This window comes from Ctenopharyngodon idella, chromosome 15, assembly GCF_019924925.1.
Source record: "Ctenopharyngodon idella isolate HZGC_01 chromosome 15, HZGC01, whole genome shotgun sequence".
In the NCBI taxonomy this organism is placed as follows: Eukaryota; Metazoa; Chordata; class Actinopteri; order Cypriniformes; family Xenocyprididae; genus Ctenopharyngodon; species Ctenopharyngodon idella.
In genome coordinates this window covers 16,115,587-16,135,775 of record NC_067234.1, presented here as the reverse complement: position 1 = coordinate 16,135,775, position 20,189 = coordinate 16,115,587, and the positions used below count along the sequence as shown (strand labels likewise).

The 20,189-nt window shown below is 35.4% G+C and overlaps 1 protein-coding gene across 5 annotated transcripts in view; it reads left to right on the top strand.

Annotated features, from left to right (window-relative positions):
• Nucleotides 1-20,189, top strand: part of rxfp2b (relaxin family peptide receptor 2b) — a 54,579-nt gene that overhangs the window by 3,601 nt on the left and 30,789 nt on the right. For 3 of the 5 annotated variants that reach the window (XM_051863081.1, XM_051863079.1, XM_051863083.1), the window contains exons 2-3: nucleotides 13,534-13,674; nucleotides 17,533-17,610. In XM_051863081.1, the coding sequence (XP_051719041.1) occupies nucleotides 13,534-13,674; nucleotides 17,533-17,610 (219 nt within the window). Of the gene's footprint in view, nucleotides 1-13,533; nucleotides 13,675-17,532; nucleotides 17,611-20,189 lie in introns of those variants that run through there. The other 2 variants (XM_051863080.1, XM_051863082.1) reach the window with 2 other exon arrangements.

The window sequence follows — 20,189 nt, the reverse complement described above, 5'->3', positions numbered from 1 at the left end:
TCAGCAAAATGGACTAGCCTGCTGCATCATTTTTTCACTTTGATTTTCGGGGTGTCTTTGAATTCAGTCCTTTGTAGGTTGATCATTTTCATTTCCATCAAACGATGTGGCATCCTTTCATTCCTAACACATTACCCAGATAGATATCCAGCATGATATTTTTCCCCATTGAGATCTAATGTGTTAGTCCTTTAATTTTTTGAGCAGTGTCTTTCCAAACAAAGCAATACAGTTGTGTCTCCCTGTAAAGAGTGGTGTTCTGTTTATGAATCAGCCAGTTTGAACGAATTAGTGAATGAATGATTCTTTGACGCCAACTTGCGGTTTTAGTTTCATGTATCATTTGAATTTTTCCAACATTTCATATTTAAAATTTTACATTTTAAAAACAAATATCTTATAACATTATCCATACAACTGTAATTGCAGTATAAATAGGGGAGAGCGGTGCACAACCTAACACTTTCTCAGTTTGTGTAAATCTGTTCAGGGTTCAGAGAATTTTTTTCCACATTATTTTCACATATGACTGGTACAAATATGTGGCTTTGTTTCATTAAGGCCCCACCCACACGGAGACAAGTTTAGCTGTATGCGCAAAAAATTTGTATTGTATAGGCGTTTCGTCCAGACGGATCCGGCGTTTTCAGAGGGTGAAACCGCTATTTTTTGAAACCGGGTCCCAGAGTGGATAAATCTGAAAACGTCACCCTTGCGTTTTCGTGTTTACAGCCCATCCATATATTTTCAGCAACAAAAACAACAATAGCGGACTACATGCTTGTGTTCGTGCCGCAGAAGCTACTGAGCCTATTACCTTTACTAAAATAAAGCTTTATTTCAAAGCTTTACTAAAGTTTGTATACAGCACACAAGCTTTATGCGCATGCTCCAAGTCTTATTCTCCATTTTTAGTGTATCCCTGTGGCAGAATTACAGCGCCACCTACTGATCTGGCATGTATACTACATCGTTTTGAGTCGGTTTCAGTGGTTTCGTGTGTATGCAGATATTTCTTGAGACGAGAAAAAAAAAAAGATCGGATAGGGAAAGCTCTGGCTTCGTGTGGATGTAGCCTAATACAGTGTGTGTATATATATATATATATATCATTTACCACGAAAGAAGGGAAGTGAAATGTGACAACATGCCCCATAGGTGGGGCACATTGTAACATGACCATATGACAGCTTAAAATGTTTTCTGATCTAATAAAAAAATATATACATGAAAAACTAAAATATTTTGTCAATAAAAGACAATTATTATTTTTTTCATATAAAATAATAGCATTTTTTTTTAGAAATTCAAAATTAAATCATTTTGGAGTTTGACAATGAACACACTGCATAACACAGCTATACAGCATAGGTCAAAACCATACAGACAAACAGATGAAGAAATATATTCAGACATTCAGAAAAACACAGAACTGAAAAAACACTCCACTCACAACTCTCACAGAAACACGAGACAAATAGATGATCCAGTATAAATGCTGCTGTAATTTTCTTGAAATAATATGTTCAGGTTCTTCCTCTCAGTCTTTATTCACCTTTTTCCCCCCATGGTTTCTCAGCAGATATTCATAAAAGTTAATTATGCCAATTATACAGGTAACTAAAATAGCATAGTTGTAATAGTGGGGCACATTGTAACACAGTGTTACAACGAATGAACCCTGTCTGTGCAACTGAAATTTAAACCTGGTTAGTGTCTTCTGATAGTGAAGCATTAATAAACTATCTAAACTGCTAAATAACAGATTAAATAACAGATTGGAGATTCTATTTTAAATAAATACAAAAATATAAATGAAAAATTAACTTAAAGAAGTTTACTTTTGCTGTTGTTAAATAAAGGTTTAGTGATATCTTCTAAAAATTTCTGAATTTTGGTGCATTTTTTTTTTCTCTGTATATTGTCAATATGGCAACTAGTAAATACACTAAGATTCATCATGCTAGCGTGTGTGGAAGTATTTAAACCATGTGTGTTACAACTCCTCATTAGTTTGTGCCCCGCTCTCCCCTACATCTAAATAATAATAGTATAACAATAGTAATAATAAATAGTAATTTACATTTACATTTACTCATTTGGCAGACGCTTTTATCCAAAGCGACTTACAAGTGAGGAATACAACAAGTGAGTCGTCATGACGAGGCAAATAGACACAAAAAGTGCTCACAATACAAGTCTTAGGCAATGCTCAGAGTATCATAAGCTACAATAGAGAGGGATTAGAGGAAGTGAAAGGATAGGTCTAAGAAATTTTTTTTTTTTTTTTTTTTTTAAGATGAGGTTAAGTGCTCACGAAAGAGATGAGTTTTCAGCTGTCTTTTGAATATTGCCAGGGATTCTGCATTCCGGATAAAGGCAGGAAGATCGTTCCACCAATTTCTGTAATATTAATGCACAAGATTGATTTAGCTCATTTACCAATTCCAGCATAATGCCAACAAAGGACATTTATTTATTTAAATATGTAAGTAATTTAAAGTTGTTTTACAGTATGTAACTAAATTTATATAGTAATTATAATAGGGGTACCCTTTTTTTTCCTCACTTGAGCACCTGCCCTCCAAAATGTCTGTGCACGGCCCTTGGCTTTTTAATGCAATCAAGGCACAACCTAACCCCTTGACCTGTTTCTTGTCATGCAGAAATGCTTGGTGAGGCAGACCTCTGTCAATATGTGTTCAGCATTCTGCAACATATATTTCATTTTCAGATTTTCTAGACTATTTTAAGTCATAAAATGAGCAAGATTCAACATATGGCTTTGGCAGGTAAAAAATGGAACTGCAGCATGCTCTAATTGAGAGCCATTGGGGCAGCGTTCAGACTGTCCAGCTTAATTTCACGTTTCCTTGAGTAAACCTCACTCCAGACCAAGATGGTCCATTTTAGCTATCTGTGTATTAGTCTGTATCAGGTCAGTAACTAGTTGGCATGTCTGTTCTTCCTATGTGGAGTAGTGTACCAAATTATTGAAAGTATAAATCCTTTAGGATAAACATGCTCATGTGAATAGTCTTTATATAGTTCTGTTGTGCTTGTTTTATGTTTGAGAATAGACATGGCATTCTTTTCCTCACCAGAATTTATTCACAACTTGCAGTTTTCTAAAACAACATTCTGAGGCAATAAATACTACATTAAGGCAATTCTAAGATAGCATTCCTGTGTCGTGTACTTAAAGCTTGTCAATCAACATAAGCGTGCCACCTTCAGGCTGAATAACACAAACTCTGCCAAAAGTGTGTGTGATGTTGTTCAGCGAGTAGAATTTAAAGCTTACAAAATGTTTATCATAAACCAGCGCAAAGACCCAGAATCTGTCCTACCTACATTTTCGGACAGGAGCCGCTACTGTATAGACGTTCTGTACTACACAATTTACGTTTCCTTATATTGAAGGAATATTTACACTGTAAAAATGTTCCATAATTATGTTGCATCTTTGTTTCCAGTTATTTAACTCAACCTCCTGAGACCCAGAAAGAAAAAGTTTTTTTGAATTTAGTATTTTTTCACATCATTATATTGTTTAGAGCATAATAAACAAATGAAAAAGTAACATTTTTGAAAAATTATATTTTATTCATATGTTATGCCATGTCCTCTGTAGTGAACACCAGGACTAAGTTGTTTAAAAAATAAAATGACATGAAATTACATGTATAGGCAAAAACAATGGGGTTTTTTTTTAATCACCAATCAATTTTTAGGCTTCAGGATTGTTTTTAACCAAACTTTGTTTAAAGATGATACTCAACTATGTTATGAAAGATATAATGGAATTAATCGATATACCATTTTACTTTATGCAATATGTGGGTAAAATGGCCATACATGGGTTTCCCGTTCAATACAATGTATCTATACACTGTATCTAATTTGCATATTAATGTGTTCTTGGAGCAACATGCAATGAAAAAAGAAGTGTAATCACTGTAAAAAGTAATACGCTCTATCTACTTAATAAAATTGTGGCAACAGATTACACGCAATATTATTAATCGAATTCAACATATAAGAATTGAGTTAGAATTAATCAAATTAATTCCTTAAAAGTCAACCATTTAAAATGTGTAAAATTAGCAAAAAACATTACAAAAACCACAAACTGACATAAAAAGCAAAGAGTCAAACTGCCCAACTAAATGAAACACTGATCACCATAATGGTGACAAACATTTTCAATCAACATCTAAACCTCTGTTAATTCTTGTGTTTCTCGTTCCTTCAGTGATTCTGCTTGTTATCATCAGGTGTCTTCAATGTTGGCAATAAAAAATAAAGAGTTCTTAATTCATCTTTGACGTCTGTCTGTTATTCAGATATTTTTGTTTAAATTTTACTTGTTTTAAATGGTTGACATTTAAGGAATTAATTTGATTAATTCTAACTCAGTTCCATTTGTTGAATTTAATTAATAATATTGCTTGTAATCTGTTGCCAAAATTTTATGGAGTAGATATAGCATATTACTTTTTACAGTGTAATAATTGGCAACATTTTCATAATAATATCTAATAATTAATAGGAATATTGATATATAATTTCTTTCCCTATTCACTATCTCCTAAAATGCCTGATAAACATGATTTAAGTCCAGGTGTCCTCTACAAAGGTCATGTATGAAATCAATGTCCTGTTTTGTAACAGAAAGTCATATTTTGATTTGAAGCCCCATAACATTTTCCTGAGATGTTGATTTATAACAAACAATTTGAAAATTAATCCGATTTAAATGATAATTACAAAATATTATCATATTTCCATAAGAGTGCTAATTTTAATTTTCAGTCATATTTAAAGACCAAGAAGTTTTGGTATCTCTGCAAAGCCCTGAACGTGCTCTTTACAAGACACTGTGACATGTATGATGTCAGAGAAAATCACTAAAATATAATGTCCACTACAGAGGACAAAAGTCTATTCCTGGGTCCCAGGAGGTTAAGTTTCAACTTGACTTTATTAATCTGTAATGAATAATGGTTGAAAAAGTACAATGAACTTATCACAGCAAGTAACTTTAGCACCACTTGCAAATATTACATACATAAATTTGATTGAATTATAAAAAAGGGCCTGCTTTGAATGAAGGTCATATTTTATATAAAATTTGGTTCAAAGGGATCAAGAATAGTCATGGATAAGATATTTATGATCCAATAATATGAATAGCCAGTGAATAAGATTATAAATTACCAAATTAATTTGAATACAATTACATTTTCAATCAATAGACTTTATCAGTCAATAATATGAAATACAGTTTTATAGCCATGTGTTTACATTTATTGTATAACTCTGTAATTCTATACTCTTTATCACTATTCTTGGCAATATTGCTATAAATTAGGCAAGTGTTCCCGGTTTGCTCTTGAGGAACAGGCAGTTATCCAACTGCACAGTTAAAAATAAAAGGGACTTTATTGCAACCTTTAACATCCTTGGGATGTTTCCAATGCAAAAAGGTTCTTTATAGTGGAAAAATGTTCTTTAGATCATTAAAATGTTTTTTACACTAAAATAAAGTTCTTTTAAGAATTGTTCACTGAAAGGTTCTTTATGGAACCAATAATGGTTATTTTATGGCATCACTGTGAAAACCCCCTTTTTGAACCTTTATTTTAAAGTGTATTCTGGATGATACGGGAAGATGGGAAAAATACCGGCATTATTCAGCAGAAATCAGTTCAATGTTGATTCGGTTCAATAACTGTAGAGTTCATCAATAACGAAATATGTTCAATTCAGCTATAAAGCAGCTCTGCAGAAGACAATAGTGTCGTTATTCTTTTTGACTCCGTTCAGTGTTGATTCAATTCATTTAATAACTGTCCATGTTGCAAAATTCAATTGTGAAAGTCAAAGTTATAAAGCAGCTCTGCAGAAAACAGTTGTGTCTGTTTTGTTCCCATCCAATAGTGTCAGTGCAGTCAAATCGATAATATTATTGAATATAAGTTTCTTATAAACCTCAACCAAGCAAGCCAAATGCGACAAAGTGTTTACATGCACCCTCATAATGAGATTATAATGGGAATGTGGCAATATTGCAATTAAACTTTACCTGCATGTAAACACAATACTTCGATCAAATGAATGCGATTAATCTCACAATCATACTAACCATAATCACATTAAACTAGGTGTACGCCGATTTTAATCGCAATAAACAGGCATGTAAACACCTGAATCGCATTATTATAGCTCTGACCAAAGTGCGCGTGTGCTCAGACGTACATGGATGCCACGTTTTTCAGACAACTTCATGAATGAACTCTGTGATATTATTCTGAAGTTTTCTCTTCTCCAAATCGCTAAACTCTAAACCCGTATACGGCGCGAAGAACGTGACAGCAGCGTAGGCAAACCCGGTTGTAGACAAATCATTGCAATGTTTATCACGGCATCGTATAATATCCAGTACGTCCATAAAAATGTATTTTGAATTTGATGTGAGTAGATTAAAACAATGGCTGTAACTGTATGCTAACTGTATGTATCTGAGTGTACTTATTAGCGAATAATCAAGAGTAATGAAAATTGCATGTAAACTGCGTGAAGAGTTCTGCTCATGTCATGTAAACACCTTACTGTGATTAAGGCCTTAGTCAGATTATGAGAAATAATCGCATTATTGGTGCACATGTAAACATATTTAAAGGTGCAATATGTAAGATTTTTGCAGTAAAACATCCAAAAACCACTAGGCCAGTGTTAGATATTTTGTTCACTTGAGTACTTCCGATATCCCAAATGTTTCCAACTATTTGTAAATCATGAGAAAGTTGCAATTTTAACCAAGGCTCCGGGATGTGTGAGTCGCCTGTCAATTGTGTCATACCCGCGTTACCCTTGGTTTCCTGTTATATTTTGTAGAAATCATGGAAACACCAAAGACGCTTTAATATCCATGTGTTTCAAAGACGTCATTTCCGCTATGCCCGCCGCCAGCAGCGCTTCAGCGAGCACTCAAACAGCAACACAAAACATTGATAACTATGATTGTGGCTGTCATATTAATAACATTATAATTGTATACACTATTGTAATAAAATGTTGTGGATTATTTGGGCTTAGTTGCTGTGTTTCGGCGTGTTGTTACAGAAAGAACGTATCCACAACAGGAGCTACATTCACGTTTCTTAGTTCAAGTTCATGCGTGCATGATTTTGTGCAAATTTAAGTTGTAATATTTTGTTTATCTTGTATAAATATATCTGAATTATTCTATATAGGATGTGTTCTGTTGAGTTAATTAACCTTCTAGCAAAGCGCTTCAGTTTATGGGTGTTCATCTCTTCAGCTTCAGCGCGAGCAGCTCAAACAGCAATGATGTTATCTAAATTAGACTATGATGCAAAAACTTGAGGCAATGAGATCCAGGCAGTCCAGCAATGATTATGTCAGAGATCAAATTTGAATAAGGAATAACAAATTTAATTAAGTAATTAATAGTTAATAATAAAATCTAGAGTATTGTATCTAACAGATGAAGATGAAGATCAGAATATAGAGAAAGAAGGAACAAAATTAAGACATTTGCAGAATGAAATGAGAGTTAGAAGAGAAGAAGCAGAAGAGATGCGAGAAGCAAAAGAGCAAAGAAAAATCAAAAGTGGAAAGCGCAAAGAAAAGCTAAACTATCACAGACCCAGTCCGTTTTATACCATAAGCATAGGAAAACTAACATCCCACTCAAACAGATTTATCCATTATGTCATAGTTGGTGTAACAGCTAGGTCAGAGTGACTGGTCAAATGTCAAAGATAGATGAAAAATAGAAACAAAAGGTGTTGTTTTGACAACCTTAAGAGAATATTGCAGATCTTGCATTATCTCATATCTGAAGAAATGGAAACAGACATATTGTCATACAAAGGTACATCAAGTTCAAATGAGCAACTAATTCTGAAAACATCATCACTTCTGCAGGACTTGGGAGGCGTCCGATATCTAACCACAAACGTGTCAACATGACCTGTCACATTGGATATAGCAAGCATACTCTTAAAGATAGAAGAAGAATAACCATAAAGGAGTGCATTAAAGAGTAAATACTTGAAAATATGAGGATTAATATAGGATTAATATAGGATTAATATATGGAGTAGGAGTGCATGAATATATGAAATCAAAGATAATGTTGAGAAATCGTAAGCCATAAATGATTAACATGAAATATGAATAAAATGCATGAATATGAATATTGACCATTTTAGATCCACCAGACTATTTGGGAGAAATATCGATATTTGGAAAAAACATCTGTTATTATTTGTGATCCTTATTTTATTACCCCCAACTGTGTTTTGTCCCTTAAAAACATTTCTACAGTAGTGCCCATGAGAATAAGGTGTAATGTTCATCGTCATAAACCGGAGAAAGTGTTACCAAAAAATCTATTACCTAACAAAAATATAAATAAAATAACATAAAATACCTAAATGCAAACAAGTCATTTGACAACATTATTTGGACAATAAAGAAACAAAATGCATGTGCCATGGTGGAATAAATAACTGGAAATAAGGAAATGATTTTAATCAAACAATATGTTGATGAAAATAATATGAGAACAATACAAGTGCTAGTTATTAAAAATAATGCATTAAAGTTTTTGAAAAAATATGAAACATTTTTAATATTACAGTAATAGTAAACATCTTTAATGACTGTTTGAAATATCATCATTGCTGTTAGAGCTGCATGCGCACGCTGAAGCTGAAGAGAATGAACACATCCTATATAAGATAATTCAGATATTTATACAGAATAAAAATAATATTACAACTGTTTGCACAAAATCACGCACAGATGAACTTGAACTAAGTAACATAGTCAGAATAATGTAGCTGTTGTGGATACATTCTTCCTGTAACAACACGCCGAAACACAGCAACTAAACCCAAAGAATTCACAATGTTTTATTACAATAGTGTATACAATTATAATGTTATTAATGTTTTGCGTTGCTGTTTGAGAGGAAGATGATCATCAGTATTGTACTGAATCAGTACAATAAAGCTCTGCGGGTTATTAACCTCAACAAAACGCATCCTATATGAGATTAATCAGATATTTATAGGCTACATAAATTTAATATTACGACTTTTACCTGCACAAAATGACACGAATGCACAAGTGAAGCTTTAACTGAGTTATGTGCTAATCAGAATGTTTAACCCCAGTAGACGCGCTCTTCCCACAACAACACGCTGAAACAACAACACAGAGAATTCACAAAGTTTTATTACAATAGTGTTCTCATTATAATGTTATGAAAATGACAGTCCCAGTAGTTATTAATGTTGTGCATTGCTGTTTGGCTGCCAGTGGTGTGGTCCTTTCTGACTGAAGCCAACAAATCTAACTCCTTTGGGATCAAATAAAATTGTAGTTCAGGGTTTCTCTGACGACTGTTAAAACAGCTAACAGCACCACATATCCCAGGCATATTGTAACCTTGTTGTGAACCTTCTTGGAGTGTTTTGCTGATCTTCCTCTGGTAGCTGTAGCTGCTGACCACAGACTGAAACAGGTCGCACAGCTGTGACCGGGCACAAAAATGGCGGCGATAAAACACAGTGACGTCACATGAAACCCATGGATATTACATGTTTTAATAGCAAGGGAACAAGTGTTTTGATATATTTATAGACAGAAAACTAATTATTGTTATATAGCTCAACATGTTTAGTCTTATTGTTTAAACCTAATTTTCTTGATTTTTTGCGAGTACCATGCTTTACCATGCCTCAGAGAAAAACACTATTTTGTGAAGTAGCTAACAGCATAATCAGATGCAGCTTTATTTTTAGTAACAGTAATACAGCATTTTCTCCATCATACAATACGTTTTAAAATTAATTCCATGGCATTTATCAACACAAGCCATCCAGCATCCAGTAACGTTATAACATCATTTTCAACACACTCAAATGTATCTAATATGATAAACAGAGCTGTGTTACCTCACACTCATGACCGGAAAAGCGGAAGCAGCGCCGGCGACTGTGGCATAATAAAAGTTCAGCTGCTCGCAGCGTGTCGCGCTCGTCTCTCATTAACAATCGCTCCAGCGGCCTCGTTCAGCTCCCACAACACTCGGTCCCGCTCTGTTTCATACTACAGTGACGTTATTAATCGCATCCATGAACATGATTTCTTCCCGAGTCCTATCCCGATTATTTTCCACCGGCTGTGAGGTGAAGACCACATGTCCCAAGATTTCTCACTGAAACTTGCCGTCAAGCTACGGCTTTGTTTTGAATAGGCCTCTAGCGACGTCTAGCGGACAGAAAATTTTACATATTGCACCTTTAAGGAACCCAAACTCCATCAGGTGATGGACATGAAAAAAAAAAAAACCTTGGAAGAAACCAGGCTCAGTTCTCCTCTGGCCAAATGAATGAACATGGTGTGCTTTATGATTCAGGATCTATCACAAGTCAGATTGTGGATTGATAACATTCAAAATTTTTCGTCTATCTCCTTTTGCTCGAAGATCGGCTGGCATTGCAGAACAAAATCCCTCAATAGACCGCAAGCTGTTAACTTTTTCCTGTGATTTCACAGATGGCATAACGTCTCAAACTTGAACGCTGAGTTCTAATTGAAGACATTCCAAGACATGTACTGAACAGAGAGTTTCTACAAGACACACTACAGAGGCCAAAGAAAATTCCCAACTAAATTCATCAAATTCTCTAAAATTAACTTTTGCCTTTAAAAGTCATGATTATGTTTTATATGTTTAAGAAATCTATAAGATAATGGATCCGTGTGTGGTTTGATATTCACCTCTCTATTTTCTTCTCCTTTATGAAGATGCACCTCAGTGCTGTTTAACATTCAAAAGCAGATTTGCATTACAGATTTGCGCTCATATGAATATTCTAACCTAATGTTCTTGTCTCTGAAGCATGTGCCACTATACAGAAGAGAAACAGTCTATTATCTAAAACTTAAAGGAAATATATTCATTTTTGACAATCTGCACAGTTTGTCCTTTTGCTCAAGGCATTTGGAAAGCATTTGGAAGCGTGCTAATTGACTGTTTAAACAAAGGCTTGGATCACTTCATACGTTCCCTCACAAAGATATTATCGTTCCCTTGCTGTGAGCTCGGGCAAACACTTCCTCTTTAATGTCCCACTGGCTGGCAGTAGTGTTTCAGTCAGCTCCATATGTTAATAATACACACAAATAATGCGCGGCTCATAGAGTTTGAACTTGTTGGACTCAAATATAAAGAAATGCAGTCAGTGTTTAACTCAAAGAATTCAGTGAAGTTGCCGATATATTCACAGATTCGATCTTCCTGGATCAATAACTCGTGAGCTAAATGTTGTTAAAACACAAATGCAGCTATTTCCAATCATAGTAACCTAGACAACGAGCTACAACAACCCAATTTTCCTCAAATGTGCTTTATAATAAATTGGTCTCTATATGCAGCAGAGAGACACGTCTGAAGGGACTGTGAAAAGTGCAAAACCCAAAACCCTTTTGCTCATTTTATATTATAAAAAATACTCAATAACTTCACTGTAACACACTGTACTGTCACCAAATTTAGTTCATACATCACTGCCCTCCTGCTGGTTGTACTGGAACACTTAGTTTGATAAAAAAAAATGCACAACTTTTATGATTATTTATTATGAAACAAAATCAATAACTTCACTGTTATTAGTAAAAATATGAAATAAATTGTAATGCCATCATATTCAGTAAGCAATTATCATGCAAGATGTAAGAATGTAAGCTGCGTACCAACATCATTTGTGTAAAGGCCTTTATGTTAGGGCTGGGTAAAAAATATCGATTTCTTGATTTTAATCGATTCTCATTTTTACGAACCGATATCGATTCTTAATCCCAAGAAGTGATTAGTCTAGTCTGTTTTCAGTTGATGAATGAACAGAACGTAGCGCGACTCAAATCCAATAAATCACAATAATCTTTGTGCTTTGTTACTTTTGATATGAAGCAAAGTCTCAGATTTCAAGTGACGTCCATCTTATTATGAGATTCAAAATATAAATACCGTTTTGGCGCTGTTTAATGTGGCATGACAGATCGATTTAGCGCCTCAGTTAAAGAGAAGCGGCAGCACGGAGCGCATGTGAACATCCTCTCCTCCGCTTTAATACCAGTTACAGCGCGAAATAAACATCTGAAGGTATGTTAAAAGATACAGTACAACTTACCGAAATTCGTATCATGTCTCGTGTAATAGCTCAATCAGTGTTTCAACCTCGGAAAGACGTCAATAAAACAGCTTGTAAACAATGTCACGTAATGTCACATTTACCTCAGAAAAACATATTCAGTGACCATAAACTCGTTAGTCAGATAGAAAAGTGAACTCTAGAAAGCAGCATTCTGATATAGCTATGCACTGTTACATATTCATTATAATGAAGTGTAATTTAAGTGTTTGTATATAAATAATTTAATTTTAACCTTCAATATTATAGTAAAGTAGTACCAACTGACTCCCATGTGTAGTTTACAGCATTAGTTGAGAGATTTTTTTCCTCTAGAAAATATGCCATGTACTATACCTGATATAACACATCCAAAATAATCAATATCGAATCGAATCGAATTGAATTGAAATCGTAATCGAATCAAATCAAAAGCATGTGAATAGAAATCTAATCGAATCATGAAAATTGTGTCAATACCCAGCCCTACTTTATGTGCTACTTGCCAAACTAAGTGTTGTAGTACCTATAACCAGCAGGAGAGCAGTAATGTGTTAACTGAATTTGGTGACAGTACAGTGCGTTAAAGTTATTGAGTATTGAGTATTTTTCATAATATAAAATGAGCAAAAGGGTTTTGGGTTTTGCACTTTTCAGACGGTCCCTTCAGACGTGTCTCTCCGCCGCATATAGAGACCAATTTATATATTATAAAGCACATTTGAGGACAATTGGGTTGTTGTAGCTCGTTGTCTAGGTTACTATGATTGGAAATAGCTGCATTTGTGTATTAACAACATTTAGCTCACGAGTTATTGATCCAGGAAGATCGAATCTGTGAATATATCGGCAACTTTACTGAACTCCTTGAGTTAAGCACTGACTGCATTTCTTTATATTCCAACAAGTTCAAACTTTATGAGCCGCACATTATTTGTGTGCATTATTAACATATGGAGCTGACTGAAACACTACTGCCAGCCAGCGGGACATTAAAGAGGAAGTGTTTGTCCGAGCTCACAGCAAGAGAACGATAATATCTTTGCGAGGGAACGCAAAAGATTTGAAAAAAAAAATAAATAAATAAAAAATTTCCTCCCATCCCAATTTTTTTCCACCACCATGTCCTTTTAGGGGCTCCGTAGCATTTATACCACCCGACTGGGTCTTTACATCTGAAGGACATTATTAAATTGCATATTACCTTAACATATGAAAGCAGAAGATTTATAAATAAGCATAAGCATCTAAAGTGTTTGAAGTGATTTCTTAAGTGTGCTCTTGTACATTGTCCCAGCAGCAGGGCCGGAGCGCAGGCCTTCAGAAGGCTGTCCGCTGGGTCACTTTCCATGTGGCAATATGAGCATTTGTCTGCCACAGGTCCTGCACTGCAACGGCCAGAACGACTGTCCCAATGGAGCTGACGAGGACAACTGTGGTAAGAGCTTTTTACAAATACAGAGATCTCACATATAGCTAATCTATCTGTCTATCTATCTATACAGTACATATATATGTATATATATATATACACACACACACACACACACTGATGAGCCAAAACATTATGACCAGTCACATGTTAAATGAATATCGATGATCATCTCCCAACAATGCCACATAATAAGGTCTGGGTAGATTAGATGGTAAGCAAACAATCAGTTCTTGTAATCACTGTGTTGGATGCAGGAGAAATGGGCAGGAATAAAGATGACAAGGGCCAAATTGTTTTGGCAAGGCGACTGGGTCAGAGTATCTCTGAAACAGCGATGAGTGTGGGTTGCTCCTGGTCAGCAGAGAATGAGAATTTACCAACAGTGGTCAGAGAAGGGACAAACCACAAACCGACAACAGTGTGTTGGGCACCCAAGGATCATTGATGCACAAGGGCAAAGAAGGCTATCCCATCTGGTCTGAGCTAACAGAAGGTCTACTGTGGCACGTTTTTTTTTTTTTTTTTTTTTTTTTTCCAAGACAAAATTTTAATGATGGCTAATGGAGGAATGTGTCCCCTGTCCACTGTCGAAAGTGCCTACAATGGGCTTGCGAATGTCAGAACTGGACCTTGAAGCAGTGGAAGAAGGTCGCCAGTCCTGGACCGCTGAGTCCCATTTCTTTTTACGTCACGTGGACAGCCGTGTACGTGTGTGTTGTTTACCAGGGGAGGTGATGGCACCAGGATGCATTGTGGGACGATGACAAATGGGTGGAGGGAGTGTGATGCTCTGGGCAGTGTTCTGCTATTAATGTCTTGGTGCCAGATAGCACAGAACACCTTCAGGGTCTTGTAGAGTCCATGGCAGGTCGATGCTGTTTGGGCAGCATGCGGAGGACCAACAGCATATTAGGCAGGTGGTCATAATGTTTTGGCTCATTTGTATATATGTGTGTGTGTGTATATATATATATATTTATATATATATAGGACCAGGGCGACTTGTCACACAGGGATGTCACAATGGCTATATCTCAGTAACCATAATGGGTAGCACTTTCCAATAAGATCTAATTTGTTAACTTTAGATAATACAGTGTTAAAAAAAAATTAAAGGAACACTTTGAAAACACATCAAATCTCAATGGGGAAAAAATATCATGCTGGATATCTATACTGATATGGGCTGGGTAATGTGTTAGGTACGAAAGGATGCCACATCGTTTGATGGAAATGAAAATGATCAACCTACAAAGGACTGAATTCAAAGACACCCCGAAAATCCAAGTGAAAAAATGATGCAGCAGGCTAGTCCATTTTGCTGAAATTTTTCATGTCTGTCACATGCTCAGGGTGAACCTGCTCTCAGCACAGGGCGCCAGTGGCGAACCTGCCAATTCTGGTGTTCAATGACAAATGCCAATCGAGCTCCACAGTGCCGGGCAGTGAGCACAGGGCCCGCTAGAGGACATCGGGCCCTCAGGCCACCCTCATGTAGTCTGTTTCTGATTGTTTGGTCAGAGACATTTACACCAGTGGCTTGCTGGAGGTCATTTTGTAGGGCTGTGGCAGTGCTCATCCTGTTCCTCCTTGCACAAAAGAGCAGACACCGGTCCTGCTGATGGGTTAAGGACCTTCTACTGCCCTGTCCAGCTTTCCTAGAGTAACTGCCTGTCTCCTGGAATCTCCTCCATGCTCTTGAGACTGTGCTGGGAGACACAGCAAACCTTCTGGCAATGGCACGTATTGATGTGCCATCCTGGAGGAGTTGGACTGCCTGTGCAACCTCTGTAGGGTCCAGGTATCGCCTCATGCTACCAGTAGTGACACTGACCCTAGCCAAATGCAAAACTAGTGAAAAACAGTCAGAAAAGATGAGTAGGGAAAAAATGTCAGTGTCCTTCACCTGTAAAACCATTTCTGTTTTGGGGGTTGTCTCATTGTTGCCCATCTAGTGCACCTGTTGTTCATTTCATTAACACCAAAGCAGCTGAAACTGATTAACAACCCCCTCTGCTACTGAACTGACCACATCAGTATCCCAGGAGTTTAACTGACTTGATGCTGTTCTCTGATTAAAAAGTGTTCTTTTAAATTTTTTGACCAGTGTATATTAATTAACATAAACTAACAACGAGCAATACATTTGTTACAGTAATTATTAATCTTTGTTAATGTTATTTAATAAAAATGCAGCTGTTCATTATTTATGTTAGTTCACAGTGCATTGATTAAATTAACAAAAACCTTTGATTTTAATAATGTATTAGTAAATGTTGAAATTAACATTAACTAAGATTAATAAATGCTGTAGTAGTATTGTTCATTCTTAGTTCATGTTAACTAATGAAACCTTATTGTAAAGTGTTACCCTATAATGTTTTGAGTCAAAATGTGTTTTCTCTAGCAGTAGCTCTGTATGTTGGTTTCAAACACCTAGTTCAAACTCTTAAATTGCAGTACATTTTGTGAATTTTGTCTTCCAAACTAAATAAAAGAATTAATGAATTTTATGAATTACTAAATAAATAAATGAGATTGTTTTCTCAGAATAAATGTAGTTTTTAACAGTCTGTATTTTTTTTTTTTTTTTTTTTTATCCTGGGTGGAAATGATCAGTAATATTTTTTGTAGCCAAGAAAAAGTCTGTGTCTTTTCCTAAGATAAACTAGCCTTAACCCTTCTAAGCTATTCAAGGTCTTTTTGACCCCAAATGACGTTTGCTGAAATGAAAAAAAAAAGTTCCCTTGATCCAAATGGTATTAAACTTTGTAATGCTGTCAATACTTTGTAGATCTACAAAAACTCTGCGCGCACACACACACACACTAACACACAGAGAGAGAGAGAGAGAGAGGAATAAATTAGTGAGACTTTAAAAATTGCTATATTATAATTTGTCAAATAAAATCAGCCAAAATGCACAATCAACACAAAAATAAAGTAGTGACACCACGGCACATCTAAGAGGAAGAACAATGCGTGCACACAGAGAACGAGAGAGAGAGAGAGAGAGAGAGAGAGAGAGAGAGAGATGAAAGGATGAGATAATACAATTTAGCACAAACTTCAGTAGAAAACTGACTTTAATACAAAAAAATGCTAAACTTAGACAAAAAGTAATTTTTAATTGTTATAATTTTGATTTCATAATATGTAGATATGAATTCAAATGGAAAAACTTATGAAAAGATGTCTTTCAATTAGTCAAATAGCATGTGAAATAGAATATCAAATAGCAATAAAAAATTAAAATAGCAATAAATAATAAAAAATAGCATCTACTGGTTAAAATGATAATTTTTTACTTTTGAAAACTGTATTTTCCAAAAGACGGCAAAAATCTTAACCTAAACCATGGCAAATTGTCAATGGTATTTCCATGAATGAAAGTTAGAAATATGGTTATTTTGAAAAAAAAAAAAAAAAAAAAAAGCCTATTTAAAAAAATATTTATTAATTTGTTTATATAAATTTAAAACATGCCAAAAATCCCCCTAAAACTTCACAAATATAGAGTAAAAACATTAATAAAGTAAGTTTGTTTTAAAAAACAACAACATTTTTTTTTTACAAAATCACATTTTATTGTCTGGGGTCTCTGGAGACCCCAACAACTTGAATGTACATCCCAAAACGAATAGCTTACAAGGGTTAAATAAAAGTGTAAAAACAGTGACAACTAGCCCCTGTAATGTCCCCAATAGACTGATCTATATATATTTTAACATTGTTACAATATCGTATCATTGTTTTATCAATTGTTTGCTGATCCTGTCTGCATGTGTTTTGTGTGAATGTGTGTGTGTGTGTGCTCGTCTCATGTTGACCTTTATCTCATCGCTGTCCATCTCTCTGAAGGGGATAACAGTGGCTGGGCAGACCTCTTCGACCAGATATATAAAAGGGTTTATCCACAAGAGCTTTCTACAGAATGCCGTAAAAACACACCTAATTCCCTCATTAACCTCTTGAGTTTGCTGTCTCAGAAACACAATTTAGACAGTCCAGTTCTAGACAGTACTGCTTGTATTAGTATAAACTAGGCCTATGCATATAGTGCAATTTTTAATGTCACTTTCAATAGTTCATTATCCATCTTTTTCCTAACAAGCCTCTACTGCGTTTTAGATTATGGGAGGCACTTTCGGTTTGAGGAAGTTCCACTCAAAAAGACTGAAACAAATCATTTCAAATCATAAGGCTGCGCTACAAATAATCCTTTTCCGTCATTTTGACTGAATGAGCTGTACAATTTCCTTCATGTTCTATTTTCTGATGTCAGAAGAATAATGTAACACCTGGTATTTTAATGTGATATGATATAACAAGAATGCCTATAGCAAGAGCTCTTTTCAGTCGCTGAATTCTTTTCCTCCTGATTTTTTCCCCCCCTTTGTATTCTGCTGTAACAGTATGAAAAAAGAATTTGATTTATGATATATCCCATGAATACTACACTGGAGTGCACCAAGAATATTTAGTTTTTCTTCCCAAATCCTCACATCTCTTTTCACATGGATACTTTAAAATGTAAATGTTCCCCCTTATTACTTCTTATCCCCATTTTTGATTGTATTAGGGCTGCACAATAATAGTTAACCTGATAATCATGATTATTTTGCTAAAACTTATAACTGCGATTATTAATCATGATTATTTGGGAAAAGCTCTATTTGGAGGATTTAAGCTCTTTGCATCTGGCAACCACAAGCATGAACGCTAGTGGAGGCTTGTTACCAATGCAAGATAACACAAATGCCAAATAAAAAACATGTTTTCAAGATAAATAATGAGCGGGCCAACATCGTGACGATTATTTGTAATCAATCGAGAGAAGCAGATATCATTATCATGATTAAAATTCGATTAATCGTGCAGCTCTACAACGTATGTTACATAATACAGACATATATTACTACAGTGATATTTAACACGTCCATAATATTTCTGAATCAAGATTTTGGGGTTATTCATTGTCTGTTATAGTAATTAGGGGCCAAGCACCAAAGGTCCATAGGCACCTATTGAAATCATTAGTTTTCTTATTATTATTCTTCCGCTCTGGAAGTCTATGGCAGCCCATAGAACCGTATGCTAAAAAGTTGTGAAATTTGGCACACTGATAGAGGCCAGTCTCAAATGTGTCCATAGCAAATTTGGAGTCTCTATCTCAATCCCTCTAGCGCCACCAGCTGTCCAAAGTTGCATTCATGTTGATGTTAATAACTTTTGAACTGTAAGGGTTATATACAAAATTCTTTGGGTCAAGACGAATCGATTGCACCCTATGACGTCATTTTCCATTATGAAAATTTTTCTGCCATTTTGAATTTTCTTAAAAACCTACTTTTTCGAGCTCATCCTAGGCCGACTTTCACGAAAATTGAACCAGATCATATTCAGACCATGCCGACAAAAAGTTACGGAACTCAAGTTGATTTCTCAAATGTTTTTCGAAAAACATGCGAACAAATTTTAGGTAGCGCTTCCGAAAATAGACATAATGCTGTATCTCTGCAACGCTTTATCGTATTCAGACCAAACTTGGTACGTCATCACAAGCATGACCTGAGGCAACATGCAGCGTTTCGGCACAGCACCACCTACTGGTCCGGAGATATGAAAAATGGCTATTTTTGCTTATAACTTCTGATGGGTTTGTCCAAAAATCATAACTTTGGTCTCGTTAGATTTGGGGCATCATGCCAAGTCGAATGATATCCATTTTTACCATATCGGCCATTTTGAATTTTGTGCTAAAATACTGTATTTTATGAATGCATTAGCATATCGTTACGAAACTCGGTATGGGTCATCAGCACAATGCCCTGAAGGAGCCTGAGAATTTTTGGACCAACGCCACCTAGTGGAAATTTTTTTTAAAAAATATGCTTATAACTTTTGATGTGGTTGACTTTTTTTTCATGGGAGTCATCTCATTAGACTCCTGAATCCTTGCCGAGTCCAACGATACCAAATTTGCTAGGTTTCACCTTACGGTTTGTGCGTTGTGATGATTTAGTGCTTACAAAACGATTGAGAATATCTTTGAAATCCTTAGTCCCATTGAGACGAAACCAGCGTAGGAAACACGGATCCCAAGCTGGTTAACTATACGTCTTAGCCCAAATGTCAAAATTTTGATAGGAAGTGGCAAAAAAATCAAAACAAAGTCATCCATGGGTGATTTTTTATGATCTCATACATATAAATGTCTATAACTCCAAAACTAAAAGAGATATTTGCACCAAATTTGACACACACATGTATGGGGTCACCCTGAGGGCACATAAAAATTGGTGGGATTGTGCCTCTTGGTGGCGCTATAATTGAACAAAACATGAAAATGCCATTATCTACAATACAGTATTTTGATATAAAATGCTATATTATATGAATGCATTGATGTACCTTTACGAAACTCAGGATGTGCCATCGACACCATGCTCTGAAGGCACACAATAGGTTTTGCGATAGCGCCTCCTTGTGGTCAAATGTTATAATGAAATTTTAAA